The sequence below is a fragment of the Rhamphochromis sp. 'chilingali' genome (assembly GCF_963969265.1).
Source record: "Rhamphochromis sp. 'chilingali' genome assembly, chromosome: 19".
Lineage (NCBI taxonomy): Eukaryota > Metazoa > Chordata > Actinopteri > Cichliformes > Cichlidae > Rhamphochromis > Rhamphochromis sp. 'chilingali'.
This window is the reverse complement of record NC_137946.1, coordinates 23,721,581-23,740,577: the sequence shown is the minus strand read 5'-3', so window position 1 is coordinate 23,740,577 and position 18,997 is coordinate 23,721,581. Positions and strand designations below refer to the sequence as shown.

Here is an 18,997-nt window from a genome sequence, read left to right as displayed (position 1 = left end):
CTGCATTTTCAGGAAGTCGAATTTCAGTCGCTGCGCAAACGTGCAGAAATTGTAAAGACAAAATTTATATGAGCTTATATTCCTGCAACATATCTTTAAAACATCCCTCAACCACTGTATTCAATCAACTGGTATTCTAATATAAGTGACCGTGAGAACAAGCGCACAAAGACCTGAGTGACGGCCAGTGTTGTTCCGGCCCGGCTTCATTCTTTTCATGCCTTTAAAGAAGGGGAAAGCAGGAATGTTGTCGGTACAAGCCCTTGTAGCTCGTGTCTTTTGCTTTCACTTAACAGAAACACTGCCCGATTCCCGATATCTTCAGAGTGGCCAAATCTCTGCTTTGAATATTAAAATATCAGGTGAGCAGTTGCACCTTGTATGCACGGCCCGTGTTAAAGACAAAGAGGAGACCACGTGAGGAAAAAAACCTCTTTGTGAAGTAGTGGTTTGAAAATGTTTCCATGCACAACAGCGCCCAAGCCAAAATTCCCAGCCACAACAGGACAGCCCGTGTGTCATCTGTTCCTTTAACATTTCCCAGCACCCACCTAGACCTCACACCTGCAGTTTTTCTGCAAGAGGGTCACCGCTTCACTAGCATATATCCTGCCTCCGTGACTTTATCAGATACAGCCACGCAATCCTACAAACGCTATTGTTGCCTGTGGTCTGGATCCAGAGCTCTTTTGAAGTGGGACGAGTTCCTCTTCAAAGTGATGTTTGGTTTCCAAAGCTCGCCATGTTAGCATCAGCTTCACCCGATGAATGACGTCCTCTTGACTCGCGTTCACTGGTGATTACTTGTGGTTTGCACCACACAAGAAAGTGACTCATCCCCCTCCCCATTATCCCCCTTACTGTCGAACGTGGCCTTTGATGCGTCGCACTCTCGTAATCCCACCATCCAACCACTGGGTAAACACACTGAAGTTCCCTTTCACTTTTTTTAGTGGGAATGAGTGCGTGCAATGTACAGATGCTGTAAATGAACAATTCATTCATAGTTTTTTTTTCGCGGTTTATTGCAGTAACAATCTTTGTCATATGAACCCCAGAAGAAAGTAGCTCTGGCTCAAGAAACACACGACTTGGTAACAACCAATCTAACATATTTAAGATGTAGGAAAAGAGGGCACAACACAAACCCATTGCTGCTTACAACACATCAAGGACTCATTGATCTGTATTTGATTTCAGTGAAACGTGATGCTGAAGAATTAGCATCCCGATTTTGTTTAGAATGAAGGCAGAGGTTTGGGTCAGAGGGCTGAATGGGAAGCAGAGGGGAGAGGGCAGCCAGTCAGCAGCCTGGGGTTTGTGTTGTGATGTGGACAGTGACTCAATGTTTCCACAGTGGGATCTGCCAAAAAAAAGAGGCCTCCCACAACACCGCTTCTGTCAGCACTCCAGACTTCATCCCACTCAATAGGGACGGCTGGCAGCCAGTCCATCTCAAATGTATGGGATGAGACAGTTCATGCCGACTATCAGAATCTGCTAATTACAGATGGGCAGGAAATTCTTGTGATCCTCAAGGCTGATGGATTTATAAACATTTTGTGTTACATGAATATGACTTTCTTTTTTTCTTTTTCTTCTTAAATGGGAAGAAAACTCCAGGGCACGGCAGAAACAACCACAAATTACCAAACTCTACTGCTCAGCTGCCCTTTTGGTGGAAACCTTTCTATTATTCTCAACTATACAATACAAAAAAACTCCCAATATTGTAACTGATCTAGAGGAGATTGAAACACAAATACAAAAAAGGTTTTCAAAGGTCTGTACAGAAAATCTTAACATTGCTGCCAATATAAAAATCTGCTGTTTGTTTGTAACTAGGTTGGTTGAAGGGGACTAAGTGATGCTTTTCCATGTTTTCTCTCATATAGAGTGCTTGACAAATTTATTAGACCACCGGTGATAAAAACAACAAAATGCAAATATTTTATTACCATTACAGAAAACAAAAAATGACTTTGGTAATTACCAATACTGTTAATTTAGGGCAGTAAATTAGCAGTGTTGGTAATACTTGATAAGCAGTGTCAAACCCCAAATCCCTTTGGGGAACAGATAATGCATCTCTAGTATAAAAGATCTAAGTAGTCGCTGTGATAACAATCGTTGGTTTTGGACTCAAAGAGTAATTATTTACGAGGCATTTGCTCGCTCCACGACTGCTGTTTAAACCTTCTGTTTATGAGGGAAAGCCAATCAGAAGAAAGCAGGCTTTGAGGGCTTGATTCAAACAGTGGATAACCTGAAGGGCTACACAAAGACACCAAGTGTATGATAAACAAAGATTATTTTGACAACTTTAGTAAGGGTTCAAGTCCAGATTTTATTTTTTAGCTTCCACCAAATGAGGATGTTAAACATCCAAAAAGCTGTTCGCGTTCTTTGCTTCCTATATGCTGTGTTTCAAGGTGAGAAACAGGTCACGGTGTGCTAACAGTCTACAATGAGGCCGCTAAATAAGAACAACAGTAAATTCAAATTCAAATTTTATTTGTCATGTACACAGTCATACACAGTACGATATGTAGTGAAATGCTTGGACAACTGCTCGTGACCTAAAGAAAACAAAAAAGGAAAAGGCTATGAATAAGATAGGAAATAAATATGAAAAATTAAAAAGGGTAAATTTAACTAGGAAGGAATAAAATATAAATTAAGGTTAAAAATGAAATAACTGTACAACCCAAATTAGAATGAAGGTTAAATTTAACTGGGAAGAATAAGATAAAATATATAAATTAAAGTTGAAAATAAAATAACTGTACAACAAAATACACAATATAGAACTATATAAGAATGTATGAAGAAATCTAAATATAAATAAATATATACACAATAACAGCAGCTGTACAAGTATTAACCGGAAATGAAGAATATAGTGACCAGTGTTGTGCAAAAACAAAGTCCAGAAAGTCCAGTGTGTGTGTAAGAACCATATGTGTGGGTCAGTACTGTGTGGTGGTGTGATTGAGAGACCGTATCGCCTGCGGGAAGAAGCTCCTCCTCAGTAATGGAGCTGGACTCTTAGCGAGACCACATATTACTATAGTCCCAGCCTAAAAAAGTTAAAAATGATATACAACATCTGGAAGGACGTGGAGCAGGTGTGCCTCCTTGTACAACATTCTGCCTGAACACTCCGCCAAGAACCATAAAGTGACTCTAAAAAAAATAAAAGAAAAAAAAAACCCTGAGGGGGGGGGGAAAAAGGACTCAAACTAAGTGAAAGCATTTCTGTCCCACTGACTCGTTACTCACACATGATTCAGTTTCTAGGAATTTTAGCATTATACCACGACCACGCAAGAAAAAAAAGATGGCTACTTTTTATTTTTGCAGCATTTACTGGTTACTTTGCGTCACCTAAGTAACAGATATTTGGTTACACTACATTCTTCATGCCTCATGAAACGGTGAAGAGACTCAATGGCTGCACACAGTGTACTGACGCAAATCTGAAAATAGTTCGTCTGGGAGCTACTGGAGTTTTATTTAGTAGATCTGAATTGTTCGTGGCTGTAAATCACTTCGTGAGATTGCATTTCTAATCTTCAGTCTTCAAAAAGCCCTGACTCATCTCAGCAGACTGCATAGCTCACTGTCAACAGCTCAGACCTCTAGAGATAATGTGTGCACGAACCTTGGATTGGCTATTTTGTGTTCACGGGCAAAACAAAAGCCGCAGATACACTTTTAATTCCCTCGTGTAGCTGCACTGCCTGGCTACTGCAAGGAATGCTTCTGCTGTTGACTACAGCCAATCTCCGAGGAATTTACAGGGCAGGGTGCTTGAAACCAGGAAAATGGGTGTGCTTTACAGAGTCCACCACACAAGGGGAACATGCTTTATTGCTGTGGCAACAAACATTACACAAAAAAAAAAAAAAAAGACAAAAAGAGGTCAAAAATGCAACAAGCTGTGACATTTACTACTTTGAGTTTTTGTCACCCATTGTTTACTGGGTGACAAACATGGGCACATGGGCTGGAAATAGCCATTTGTTTCCCTCAGAGTCCTTTATGAATTGTGTCCGATTGAAACTGATCTCTCAGTGTTGTCTGGGAGAGAGTGATGTAGATTCAGGCAATGCTGCAAAGTACAGACTAAAGCGGGCAGATCAATAATTAGATTTGTGTTGTGATGTGTTAATAACTGCAGGGAGCCTGTTTTAATAATGCTGGAGTGGTGCTTTACAATTTGTGGCTGTATGCGTCCAGAGACTGCTGTGATATGGGGGACAATGTCTGCATCTTCTAGCCATCTGCGGCTCCATATTCAAGCGGTCCAACACCGCAAGCATCAAAGCTGCATGTTCTGGTCCTGCAAAAAGGCTGATTAAAGTGCATACTCTAAGTCAGTCTGGGAACCCATCCACCAGTCTCATGACTTTGCCTCTGGGGGCAAGATCCACGTTTTCAAGGGCTTCCAGTGCAGCCAGTGGATACACTGGCCAAGATTCGCATTTCCATCTGGCAGGAACCATTTTTGTATTAAGATCAATTTTAAAAAGCTAACGGAAAGCTAGCGTATCAAGAAATGTCTGCTGACGATTACCCAAAGCATTTCAGCAAATGAAATTCCTCGCCTGCTCTCCATATCGGTCAGAATTACAGCAGCTTGTTTCCCTCGTGTTGTTGGTGATGGCTGGTGGACGGACTGATGCTCTAGTCCCTGCTCCAAACGAGCGGCATCATCCATCACACCACACGCTTAAATGGGCAGCAAAGAAGTCGGTCAGCTGATTTTGACTGAACAGTCTGCCGTCATGCCTCTCAGAACCATAAACCTTGTCAGTGTTGGCTTGAAACATTGAAATGTGACTGTTGTACTCTACTGGTACGTCAACATTTTGTGGCTTTAAGTACACACGCTGTTAGTTGTTTCATTTCTCTTCCACTTCCCACATGTGTGTAGGTCGCTTTATTTTTATTCAGAAATAGTACGTTTTAAGAGAGTTATGTGCTTTTTTCTTTAAATTACTAACCTGTAATCATGAACTGGTACTTATATTTGAACTCTAACAGCACTTTTTTACTACAAGCCTCATTCACTCATTTACAAACACACATTTTTGTTTTGTTTTTGTTTTTTAAAATCACACACTCACACTCCATTGGATCTATCAGGGGTAACTCAGTTCAGCATCTTTCCCAAGGATGCTTGGATGTGGGGATCTAACCACTGGCAATCCGCTCTACCTCGTGGGCCACAGCTATGATACTCCCACTGACATCAAAAGTTAGGACTCTTGTTTATTTCTTGGCTTCGTGTGGTGCTTAGTTCTGCAATTTTCGTTATGGTGAAAGCTGTCATTCATTAAAAGACCATGCTTTAGCCTTCACCTGTTTCCACTTGGTCATCAATTTTACTCCCCCTCCCCCTAGAGAGCTGGTGACGGGGAATCTTAAGATTTAGTTCACTAGATTTGGAAGACCAATAAAAACGCAAAACATTTGCCTAGCCGTTTATCAATAAGATATATTTTTGGAAATAAACCAAAGATATGCAAAAAATAAATAATTAAATCAACAGGAAAAAACAAAAGAAGCACTGCAACAAAAATTCTCCATCTCATTAGAGGCCTCGCCTTCTCTACTTAAAGCAAATGCATTCGATCTTTGTGCAGAGAAGCATAACGGATGTCAGGAAACTTTGAGCTGACAGGGGAGAGGGAGTTTTAAATGTCCAGTAAGTCAAAGTTGATTTGACATAAATGGGAAATCTCAGCCATATTCTGCCAGTTCTTTAAGCCTTAATGCCTCTTTGTACTGGGAGGAGAAAGGATCATTTTTGCAGAGTATAATGTCAGGCTTTACAAAAGATAGTCTACAGGGTTTCCTGCATGCCAGGCGCAGTCAGCCTACAGAAAGGAGGGCTGCTGACATCAGCCGGCTCTCTGTTGGCAGAACTGCCAGAAGGGTATTTGTGTACACTGGTGTTCTGTCCAGCCTCATTCCAGTTTTAAGCTCACATTTGGCATTTTCACTGCAAAAACCTGGCTGGGATTCCCCAAACTAGAAATAGAAGAAGAAGAACAAAGTAATTTGCTGCGACGAGAAACAGTTTCCATAAAAAGGAGTGACCCTCCATGAATCATTACATTATTGTGGTGTTGATGGGGAGGGGTTTATGTGCCCCCATCATCCCAGGAGTTATGTTGTTTGCCCCTGGTAGGGTGCCCCCAACTCAAATTGGTTCTGGGTGGATGGTCAGACCAAGAGAAATGTATAAAAACCCCTATGATGGAATAGATCGGTACATAAATAATAACCAAGGGACATGGCTACACTACTCAGGGTAGGGTGCAGCCCAAAAGAATTACACGGGCCCGACCACCTGTGGATCCACCTCTCACGGGATGGGTCATAGGGATTTGGCGTTTTGTGGATCAGGCAGCAGTTGGGGAAATAGGAAAATTAGCAATAGGAAGATGGAAGTATCTCAGGGTCTTGTCCACGATTGAGGGCAGAATGGAGTGGAAGATCGACAAAATGATTGGCGTGGCATCTTCAGTGATCCGGATGCTGTGACAGTCTAAAGAGAAAGCTGTCGCTTCACCGAGTGATCTACATTCCTACCCTCACCTGTGGCCACAGGCTCTGGGTAGTGAAGTAAAGAACGAGATGCCAGACACACACAAGTGGCAGAAATGAGTTTCCTCCAAAGGGCATCTGGCTTCTCTCTTAGAGACAGGAGAGGAGCTTGATCATTTCGGATGGGTTAAGTGTAGAGATGCTACTCCTCCAGATTAAAAAAAGCTAGTTGAGGCCTTCTGGACATCTCCCAAGTGAGGTGTTTTGATCATGTCCCACTGGGAGGAGGTCCCAGGTCAGGTCCAGCACATGTAGGATGGTTGGATGGATGAAATTTAGTACAGTTTAAGTCATGGCCATATTCAAAGATGAAATACAGTTGATTGAAAAAACAATCTGAAGGTGAATTCCAAAAGAAAGTTATTGTTATTTGCAGTACTGGCACCTACAGCACTACAGGGATGCAGGGAGAATTGCTTTGCTATGATATTCTGATTGGTACGCCTGTAAACTGAATTTTATTGGATTGTTTTATTGTCAAGGAAAACAGCTACATGCTGCCAACAGACCTAAGATACAAAGTCTGTCAAGTAAAGAAAATACTTCAGGGTAGAACAATTTAACTTTGCCACAAATCATTACACTGCAAAGAAACACTCAAATCGTGACCCAGATCCTGACCGGGCATGATCAGTAAGGCAGACTCGTACGCAAACATACAGCTGTAAGTCTCTGCTGATTTCCTTTTCTAACACACATTCCAGACCAGTTTTGCAAGCTCATAAAACTGCTTTAATAAGAGTACTGCGGCAACAGGTTCCTACACAGGCTGCTTCTTGGCCTGCTTTTGCTCAGAGAGAAAGGGAACCAAAACAGTAAAGCGCCAAGTCTGACAGATTTCTGGTACCTCAGAGTACCACACCCTTCATGCTAAAATTAGTCGGTTAACTGGAAATAAACGTGAGTCATTTAAAAGTCTAAATTATCCAGAAAGTAGCCTAATGTTTACAAAGGAGAAAAATCAATGCATCTCTATTACAGATCATTGACAGGCATAAGTAAACAAATGTTGATAGTGAAAATATTAAGCAGATGCACAAATTTTATGAATCTACTTTTCTTTTTGTCATTCCTTAAAGCATAGCTACTTCCTGCTTTAGTACGTGGTCACCCTATGGTCACAGGAGCATCTCCTTACTGCTCATTATCACAAATAAAGCTGTCACGCATTAGTGGCAGGTCACTCTCAATAACCGCACCAACAAGATGGCTAACATAGCATTAACAAGCAAAGTGCATTCCAGGACACTGACATCCCGGGGATATTTATATATTTAAGAATTTAAGCCCTTAACCCCATGCCCCACCGTTTTTTTTTTAAATATCTACCAAGTTTAGTAATAATCATTTTGCAATTAGGCATTGCACACCAGCTTTTGGCAGAGCAACACAGCAAATGATCAACTCATGCATGCTGAGCATGTCAAGGTAACCCTGTCAGATAACTATGCAATATGACTCCATATGTAGCCTTGATCTGCATTCCCTACAAACCCAACAGCACAGAGCTGACGATATCTGCCTGTTCACGCCTGCTGTCCTGTGTGGAATGTAGTTACGCTTCCCACCGCTTACACACACACACACACACACACACACAGACACACACACGCACAGCAGCAGTGACGTGCTATACCGTTTGCGCTATGCATTGCATTCGCATATGCTGGGAACCTTGGGCTTGTGGGCGGTGTGGTTGGTGGCACCCACAGGAAAAGCTGACGTGTTTACATTCAAACAATACCCAGCGGGACAAAGCCCCGCTGTTGTTGTCGACTGCTGTGTGAATGAGGGACTTCAAAACAGGCTTTAAACAGCTAAGCTATTAGGGACTTAGTATTACAAGTGGTTCTGTTTCAACACAAGCTTATAATGAATGTGTAAAGTGAAACGTGGGATTACAGAGTGATTAAGGCAGTAAACACAGACTATGGCTAGATTCGTTTCTTAGAAGGATTAAGTGAGTAAACACAGCTGACCAGAAAAGAGTGAAAGCAGCATTTCAGATACATTTATGTAACAATTAGTATTTTTGTCACTGGGGGTGGATTGAAACTAATGTAGCCTTATGAAACTCAGTGAAAAACCTTTGAAAATTCTGTGTTGTTCTAGTATTTCATCATATCCCTATTTAGATGAAACAGTGTCATAAATTGCTTTCATTATTACACTACTCTGCATTTTTTTTTTCAAAGCGCTAACTTTACCCTGGTGCCATTTCTCAGGCTTTACCCACCTGCAGTAGCATATATATAAGGCTAAACTGAAACCAACAACCACAAACTACATAGAGGAGAAAAACTCACTCACTAGAACTTGAGTCACTACCAGTTTTTCAGCATCTGCCTGCCTCCCTCCCAGTCCACAGGCCCTTAAGCTCAGTTAGGAGGGGCCTTTATTGGATCCACAAGGAGAGCTTTCAGTGTCCCGGGTCAGGGGAAGGCTGTGTTTATTCACCCAGTTAAACACACAGACACACACAGCTTCGCCACTCATACACAGACTGCTCTGTGCCCGTTTAATTTCAGATTTCCTGTTGTCTCAGCGGTTCTTCTGGCACAGTCGGGTTTGTTGATGTCATTGCAGGTATGTGGGAGTATCCCCTGCAGATGCGAGTTAAGTTGCGCTGTGTTTACATCAGGCTGGATGAAAAGACCCTCGTCGTCTGACGCTTTGGGGCAGAGACTGACGAAATGTGACGATGTTGCAAGTATAGTCGCTGATATGACATGAGACTGTATATTCAAGTCATTCATGACTGTCACCTTAAAGAACCTTAATAAAGAATCAAGAGCCACAAGTGGAACTTTAGAAACCTGGTTCGACAGGCTCGTGGTCGTTAGGGGATTGCTTAGGTGTAAGGAAATGAAACCCAATGATTACCCAAGTCAAACCACGGTTAAATTAAAGGAGCAGGGTGGCCTCTCGGGTCTGTGTGTCAAAACAGTTCAATTTTATTTTATTTCTGTAGCGCCAAATCACAACAACACTTGCCTCAAGGGGCTTGAATTCAGGTTACATAATGGGGCAGCCTCACAGCAAGAAGGTTCCTGGTTCAAAGCCTTTCTGTGTGGAGACTGCATGCTCTCCTCTTTGCCTGCAAGGGTTTCCTCCAGGTACTTCCTCAGCTTCCTCCCACAAAAGTGTTACACAAATGCCAGTCAGTTCCTTTCCACATTTAGTGTCCTGTTAAAATACATTGATTAAACACTGATGAAAGGTTTCTGCCAGAAAATTCAATAGGCCCAGCAGCTGCAACCAGCCACCATCCACCCACGAAGATGCCAGCTGTGCGGGACGGACGGATCGCTGCCCTGTGTAGGTGCAGCTTTGCTCACAGAGACAATCACAGACAAAAGACAACATCCAGCATGAAGACAAAGTCATTGTTAATCTTTAAAAAACTAGAAAGGGTAACAGTAGTGCAACAAAGATGCTTGCTATCTAAACAATTTTAACTATTGTCTGCTTTTTCTGTGACCAACACAACCACTGGTTGACTTGTGACAAATGCTGGTTGAAGAGTGAGATGCCATCCCACAATGTGTGACCAAGCTGGTGACCAGCACGAGGAAGAGGTGCCAGGCTGTTACAGTTGGTAAAACCAATAAATAAAAGTATTTTCCTTACAAATGTGGCACCAGTTAGGGAGAAATAAACAAGCTTTTCAGCGGTATAAGAGTTTTTGCCAAGAGGAATTGCTATAACAATGATATAAAGACCAAATACAAAATTTTGTACTTTTAGTGCTACGTTTACATACTCCAGTTAACCAGTGAATCAACAGGTTTTTCATGGACACCTTACACACCTCACTCTCATTCTCATTTAAATGCAAACACCGCATTGAACACATGGTGCTTCAGCAAAGGGTTCATCCTAGCTCATCTGTTGTTGCAGCAACAGATAAGCTAGGATGAACCTTTTATTGCCATCTGACAACAAACAGTTATTGGGCAATTCAAAGTGGACTTGCGTCATTTTGTCACCAGTACCTGAAGCAACACACCAACACGTAAGCAAGATCTAATTTAATTTGATGTGCACATTACTGTGGATAAAAAGGTTCATGTAAAATCTTCTAAGTAGGAACTTTTGTGTCATATCTTCTGCATTCAAATAGCACTATTTTATATCCATCTCGCATTTATCATTGTGAGATGTTTTCTCCCTGTTCTGGCGTGAAAGTTCACGTCAAAAAATTACACAAAAACTTCATCTGAGGTTTTCTTTATGCATCCACACATATCTGTCTAACATTGCCTACCTGACTTTCTCAATGTAAAAAACCCATATCTTCCCCCTCCCACCTCTGAAGGACCTTCTTGTATAACTTTCCAGTAACTTTGTCTCTTACTTTCCCCTTCCTGCCTTCTGTGTCACCTCTTCAATAATCTATACCTCATAAAAACATTATTATCAACGAGTGCATCTCTCTGGCTCTCTCTCCCGCTTTCTGTATCATAAAAACTTCCTCAGTTTCCCTTCTGTTGTCGTGTATCTATTGTGTTGCAACTCTTTTTTTATGACTCATCTGACTGTTCCCCCACCTTCCATCTCTTTACCCTGTTCTAATCTTTTGATTTTTCCACTCTCCCACTTATTTTCACCCATTTTCTCCCTTTGCGTTACTGATCCAGTGTTTGCCTAGCACGCCAGTTTATAACTGGCATAATAGTCAGTCTGACACTGTGAAAGGAAGTCTCACAAATTCAGTTTCTCTTCAACAGATGTCTAAACCACAGGCCAACCTGTGGTTTAGAAACCAATAGTAAATGCTGAGAAATTTTCTGCCGTGTATTTATGTTTGAAAGCTTTGCAGAAAATTAAGAAAATATACCCATTTCTCATGCTAAGTGGGCCAGCAATGTACAATAGGCAGTTTTAATATGGAAACCACCTGCATTACACCATGTAGGTCGCCCCTCTTCCACCAAAGCAGTCCCGACAAAGCAAAGACCTCTAAAGACGGCCTGTGCTATCCTCAGACTTTGTCACATTCATTAAAACTTTGCAGAATGATGCACCATCCTGTTGGAAAGGGGGTGAAGGGAGTCTGCACCAGTGTTTAGTACACGTCAAAGTGGCAGGGCCAACTTTTCTCAGCAGAACGAGAAGAGCTTTCTTTCCATAGTGCATGGACTCATCTTTTCTCCAGGTGAACAGTAGACGTGCGCCTGGTGAAGGAAGAGAAAAGCTGATTCATCAGAGCAGGTCACTTTCTTTCACTTCACCACAGTCCAACTCTGATGCACAGCCAGCTACGAGTCCATGTGAGTTACCATTAAGTCACACTACAGATCTTAGCCAGCATTAAGGTTTTCAGCAATTTATGCCACAATCAGTGAGTACTAGGCACCCATGACCCTGTTAAGAGTTCACTGGCTGTCTTTCCTTGGACTGCTTCTTATACTAATCACTGAATACTGGAAACACCCCACAAGACCTTCCTTTTAGGAGACACCTTGAAAAACTCTGTGCAGCCAACACAGCTTGGCTCATATCAAATTGATTCTTATGCTGCCCGTTTTTCCAGCACTTCCGCTTCAAAAAAGTGACAGTCCACATGCTGCCATATACATCCCGCAACTTGACAAACGCAACTGCAACAAGATAATCAGTGTCATTTACCTCACTTCAGCTGGCAGTTTGCGGCGTTCGCCTTCAAAAACGCTGCATCCAAAAATTTGGCTTTGAAAGGTTAATTCACTCGTCTAAAACATCACTTCCTATTCACTTCATTCACCTCGATGCTGCCCCTCGATGACAGAATAATGTCTCACTGACTATATTTTATAAACTGGCAAAAAAATCCAACGAATTGCTTGGCTCATCAAAAAATGTCAGTGTGTTCAAAAGCTGCTGATCTGAGATTTGATTCCATTTCTTGACTGAAAACTGGGAAAAAAAGGTTTTCACAGCCGCTGTTTAACAATGACTGTTATTATGTGATTTAGGAGGAAGAACAAGAAGGTGAAAGGAGAGACTGGTGGTCAATTTATTTCCCACTTTATGTGTAGAACAGCAGTAGAGCAAAGAATCATGGCTATTCTTCCACTCATACATTATAAATGACCAGGCCTGTTGTCATTAGTGCAGATAAGTGGAGTCAAGCTGTACAGGTCTATTAAGTCATGAGATTTGACTGGTTCTTTATAACATTTTTTATAGAATTTTTAGGGTGGATTGTTGAAACAGATTAACTGTTATGGAAAAAACAATCTCTACTAATAGGGTTTTGCAATGCACTGGCAGAAACCCTGAAGTTGTATTCTGCAAAGTGACCAAATCCATTCATTTTCTTTTGCTCATCCAATTCAGGAGGGTTAGTGGGGGTGGTGGTGGTGTGGGGGGTATTGAGCCTATCCCAACTGCCATAGGGTGAGAGATGGGGACAGGACGCCAGTCTGTCACAGGGCTAACAAAAAAAGACTGACAACCAGTCATGCACACATCAGATCCACCAGCCAGTTGGTGGATTTGAACCCAGGACCCTCTTGCTGTTAGGCAACAGTGTTAACCAACACGTGCCACCATGCTCCCTTAAATATGAAAAATGTCTGAATCAAACTTCAAAATGCAACCCACACAGTTCTCTGTAAAATGATGCATGTGTCAAACTGGTTTTTACTTTGGTTTGTTTTACTGGAGTACTTTCCTAATTTTGCAATAATTACGGTTAAAACAGCAACCCAAGAGAAAATTGCATAGTCTGAGGTACTTTATGGGTAATAAAATATCCTGTCGTAAAGTAGGCTGGGTTAATGCAATATCAGTACAGCTAGAAGACGCCAGGCTTGTCTAGCAACATGTCTAGCCATGTTCAGTGGTAATTAGCTGTAAACTACATCGAACCAATTGGACGCCGCAAATATCTGAGAATATCAGTTTTATAGTTACTGGTGTCACGCATGTTTGGGTGTCTTCACCTCCTGCTGTCTATATCGCTGAAAGTCACCAGAAGCGTATTTTGAGCAGACTTTGTCAGCTGTGCAGCGATGCCCGAGCAACACCGAAGAGAAAAATAAAGTACCAATAAAAGCAAGCAGGAAGCAAGAAGACTATATATGCCCACATGCAGTTTCAGATACTAAATAATGTGTGTGTACTTTGCACAAAAGCACATGCGGAGGCTTTCTTTTAATGTCATTCCCCTTAAGTGTTCTGTCATTTACATCACAGCACTTAAAGGCTCAGCATCAGAGAGAGGGGCTTTACCATCTTAGTTCACTTTCTAGAAAGATGCAACTGAGGTGTCGTGCAGAGCAAAGTATATTCCATATAAAACTGGAATTAGGATGCAATTTCCTGTCAGCCTCACGCAGATTTAGCTCGTTCTATGACTTTAACTATACCATATATATGCGACTCTGCATTTCCACGGTAACGGCAGATGACTGCCCCTCCCTAAACCAGGTTCTCCTATTTAAAGGGAGTTTTTCCATCCCGCTGTCACCAAGTGCTTGCTGATTATTGGGGTGTCTGTCTATTATTGTAGGGTCTTTACAATATAAAGTAACTTGAGGCAATTGTTGTGATTTTGCACTAAATAAATTGAATTGAAATTACAGTTACATGAGCCTCTCTGATGCAGTGACATTTTGATCAAATAAAGAAAATCAGAATACTTGGTACCATTTCCACTGTTGGACATCATCTAGCCTAGGCTGCCCTCAGCTGTGGGGCCAGTTTTAAAGAATGAATGGGAGCCAAAGGCCTCTAAAGAGAGGAAAATGACAAATGCTGACATTTCTGTGCTGACTAGACAGTACCAGGGCCCGTGGATGGAGGCCTTTAACCTGGGCAACAATTTTTTAAATCAACATCCCAGTGTTATCCTTTACTTAACCCTAATTTGCTGAGCTGTGTCAGCGCTGAGCAAACCACTGTCTTCGGTAGCTCCTGCTGAAACACACGGCCTCTTTTGAAACATTTCTCTGCGAGCACTCCAAGAACAAGGCTTCGACCACACACCGATATGCTCCTCCGCTCTGTTCATGCTTGCTGAGAGAGCAAGCATCTCTCCTTTACTTGCACCTTTCCCTCGGGAGCCTGTGGCTTTGCGATGACTGGAATTCCCATAAATGTCCGATGTGTACTGGGAGAAGCCCAAACCACTGTAAATCACCCAGGCATGATTTGTCGTCCGTTACCACCGGGGCGTCTGGATGGCAACGAGAAAGGTAGGCAGGGAGGTAAAAAGACCCACAAAACTAGGGAGGGTTGGGGAGGAATTAAACGTGCGGTGGGAAAGATTTCACACTCAGCCAAACATCTGTACATGAGACAGGCGTACCTACAGCACATCCAGAAAATTCAGATGACAGGTTTCCAGTAAAGTACAATTGTGAAAATTCACCTGATTTAAGCACAAAGACTTCTTAGCTGTTTGTTTTCCAGTATGTCTCTTTCTCTTCTTTTGTATATAAATGTCCTGTTTGCTATTTATTCTTGCCGTTTACCATTTGTATTTTATTTCGGCACAGTTGATGTGGAGCACCTACAATTTAGTTGTACGTGTACAATGACAACAAAGGGCTAGTCTATTCTATTCTCTCACGCATACTCCATGCTGGCCGCTAAGCCACCGTGCTACATGCTCAATTGCTTGTGTTGTACCACCTTTTCCTTGCCCCAAACTCCTACAACCTTGAATGTGGCATGCTGACACAAGAAGGGACATGCTACTTTGCAAAGCAGAGGCCATAGAAACACTGCATTTTCAGTTTTCATCAAAATTTCGCAAAAAAGAAAAAAAATCCCCACAAGGCCTCGTAGCCCCTGTTTAATCTCAAGTTCATCTCTACTAAGCCTCAGGTACGCAGGGGGAAACTGATCTCTGGAAACCACGCTTTCATACCCAAGAACATGTCCCGACTCATGTAAAAAGAAAAACACAACGACTCAACATTATTATTAGTGATGTAGTACAACACAATGAGATGGGTAAAACATAAGCAGAAGAAGAGATCTGACGCTGATCTGCAACAGAGTGAAGTCAAGCCAGCAGCTAAGGTCAAGATTTGGTTGTTGTCACTGGAGCGAAACACGCGTTAAGGTCCTGAGATTGTGTGAGGATTCTGACACAGATTTGAGAAGATTTCGTGTACTTCTTGAATCTGGTTATTGCGTCTGTCGCACCTCAAATATAGCGAGTCTGTTTTTAGGCTGTTTGTTATTTGGAAGGTTTTTTTTCTGCCTCAAAGCAAGAAGATCTTGGGTTCGAATCAACCGACCAGCTGTGATCTTCCTGTGTGAACTTTGTATGTTCTCTCCGGGTACTTTGGCTTCCTCCAACAGTCCAAAAACATGCACTGGGTTAGATTAACGGAGGATTTGAAATTTGAAAAAGATTTGAAAAGCTCTGTGATAGACTGGCGTCCTGTCCAGGGTGTACCATGCCCTTTCACATTACAGCAGCTGCAAAAGGATCCAGACCCTAAACTGGATAAGCTGAAGAAAATGGATGATAGATAGTTGGATGGATGATACGACACTACCTACATCCTTTAGCGTCAGTCTGTACACTTAATCATGACCAACTGGCTCAGCTGTAGACTACTCCATGGCTACTTGTGAGAGTTTTAGACCAGGGGTGTCACACATAATGCCCTGAGGCCAAATCCAGCCCAGCAAAGATTTGAAATGCAAACAAGGGTCTACATTTTGGACCTAACTGTATTCTCTAAATTTACAGCTTCTTAATTATACCAAAAAGTAATTAAGTAAGAAATAAACACACAGCAACTCACCCATGTACAAATATGATCAGTAAAGTCAAAAAAAGAGTTACTTTGTAAGTATCACACACAAATAATCACAGACCCACTTCGTTGCCATCACTGTGTCATATTTATAGACTAAACAAGGTTGTTTTGGTTTGTTCAAGTCTGCACAAAAGCTCTCTATGACGGTGTGAAAGAGGCTTTCTACCTTCCATACACCCCACAAGCAAACAGGAAATTGGAGCCTTTAAAAAAGAGCAGGGGCACCTCCAGAATTTTTTCATTGGGGTGGCCGTATGGGGGCACACCAAAAACAGAATTTCCAGTTTTATTATGCTGTTGTCTAATATAGATTCTTTAAAAATGTGGAAAACGAGAGAAAGAAAAGAATTATATGCCTAGTTAATTTCCCGCAATTAAAGTTGATAACACTGAAAATGGCTACATATGAAAACCAAATTAGAGTTTGAAATTCATAATAGTCGGTTTTAAATAACAAGTTAATGTTTCATCTCAACATAGGGTGTCTTCCTCTCTCTTCCTCTCACCTTTATTAAAATTATTACCAACATAGGACTGCCTTGTCAGGGGTGGCAGCAAATTCTGGGCGTGACCAGTGCCCCCCTTTGCCCCCCTCTTGGTGGCGCCCCTGAAAGAGGAGCCTTTCCAAAAGAAGAAAACACAATATTCTGGAGTCTGATTTTATGTGCCTACAACTTCAAAACTATCACCAGAAACTGAAAACGGAGGGGCTGTACTCTCTGAGTTGTTTTGGGTGGGTGGGGGGCAGAGAGTGTAACTAAAGCAATGACAAGCCAGCTGTGTTTCCATAGCTTCACACAGGGAGGAGGCAGAGGAGGGATGAGAAAGGAGCAGCAGCTATTAAACTTAACTGGCCTCGATCGGGATGAGGTTTGCACAAACTCACTCCCAGGCTTATGGATTTAGCCATCTGATGGGAAGCTGCGAGGTTAGGGTTTGTTTTGTAAGACAGGATGTGGGGGAAAAAAATTTAAATTAAAAAAAAAAAAAAGGCAACCTTCTCAATGAACCACTCCAGAACCATCAGAAACTCTGACACTAAAGTCTGCTAATCTAAAAACTAGCTAAATATCTATTTCCCCCCCTTTCTATATTACAGACTGTTATTTAAGTCATGTACACTTTCCACTAACGAGCATGTGACTTCACTGAAAAGTCTCAATTAGATCGTTATACCACAAGCAAGCCACTGTTGGCTCAATCAAGTCAAACTCCAAACACCAAGAGGCGCAAACGTTTGATTTTAGCAAACATTAGCGAGGCAATGCTAATTAAAGAAACGCTGGTTTTGTTTACCTCCGCCGTCCGCAGCGAGGGCGGCTTCTTCAAAGCCTGCTTAAAGGAAGTTTCCATAGCGCCGGTCATTTTCATAACTTCGGCTCAAATCCACAGTAGGACTTTTTACTCCGTCTGACTCTCACTTCACGTCTCCTAGCTGCTCTTAGTCGACCCGGGATGACCAAATCCCCGTGGATCTTGTCCTCGCCAAGCCGAGCATGGATGGAGTTTACTCCAAACGGACCGACCGAGAACTCCTTCTTCTCCAGGAGAAGAGAAAGGGGGGGGGAAACTTCACTCTCAAGTAGCTCCTCGTTACTGTGCGTCTGAGAGAGAGCAGGCACCGCCAAAGTGTGACAGAAAGTTACGTCTGTTGGACCTGCTGCCTTGATTTCTGTACATCTTTGGTAAAGGAAATATCCACTTCGGTAGTCAGCGTCATTTAGATCCAGGAGTTCAGATTTAGATCCCTCCTCCCGCGAATCCGACGGTGGAGAGTTGACGACATCTGTCTGCCCGAGCGGGGTGCTGCGTTTACGTTCTGTCGAAAATTACATTTCATCGTGATAGTAGCTACACGTGTGCGCCACAAGTGGTAGCTACAGTTGTGCTCATAGGTTTACACACATTCGTCGTGGACGTTTAATGATATCTGTTAACTGTTTTTGTTTTCCCCCAGGCTGAAGTGACTGTACAGCAGGTTTGACACAACACCAATACTCAGAACAAGGAGAAATTCAGAGAGATTAGCGATCATATAAGTAAGAGAATTGTAGATTTACATAAGTTGTCAAGGTCTCTTAGAGCTACAGTTGTTTGCCAGTTGTTTCTAAACAACTACAGATTTCAAGATCAACCATTTAAACAACTATTTAAATAAAACTATTCAGACACAAGCATGACCTGAATTAGAAATGGCTGGAACACCAGCATCACCAGCAGTGTCCACAGTGAAGCAAGTTTTACATCACCATGAACTGAGAGGGTGTTGATAAAGAAACAAGACAAGCCCCTGCTCCAAAATCAGTTTGTTCAAGCTCAACTGAAATGTGCTGCTGCTAGGGGTGCAACGATACACAAAATTCACGGTTCGGTTCGGTTCGATACTTTGGTGTCACGGTTCGATATTTTTTCGATACAAAAAAATGTTCATGCCTTTTTAATTTGTCATTTATTAAAATTATAAATATATATTTTAACTCAAAAGTACAGTTTTTAAATTTAATGTTGCTGAAACAAAAATAATTAAAAAAATAAATATATCTGATTGAGGAATCACTCATCTTTGGAAAAGAGAGTTTATTACAGAGAAATGGCTCTTTCCAAAATAAAAG

The 18,997-nt window shown here is 41.9% G+C and overlaps 1 protein-coding gene across 2 annotated transcripts in view; it reads right to left on the bottom strand.

The window, feature by feature from the left end:
- Positions 1-18,189, bottom strand: part of rapgef6 (Rap guanine nucleotide exchange factor (GEF) 6) — a 136,185-nt gene extending 117,996 nt beyond the window's left edge. For both annotated transcript variants that reach the window (XM_080867145.1, XM_080867146.1), the window contains exon 1: positions 17,682-18,189. In XM_080867145.1, coding sequence (XP_080723271.1) covers positions 17,682-17,756 — 75 coding nt within the window. In that variant the 5' untranslated portion in view covers positions 17,757-18,189. The remainder of the gene's footprint in view (positions 1-17,681) is intronic.
- Positions 18,190-18,997: the final 808 nt, after the last annotated feature.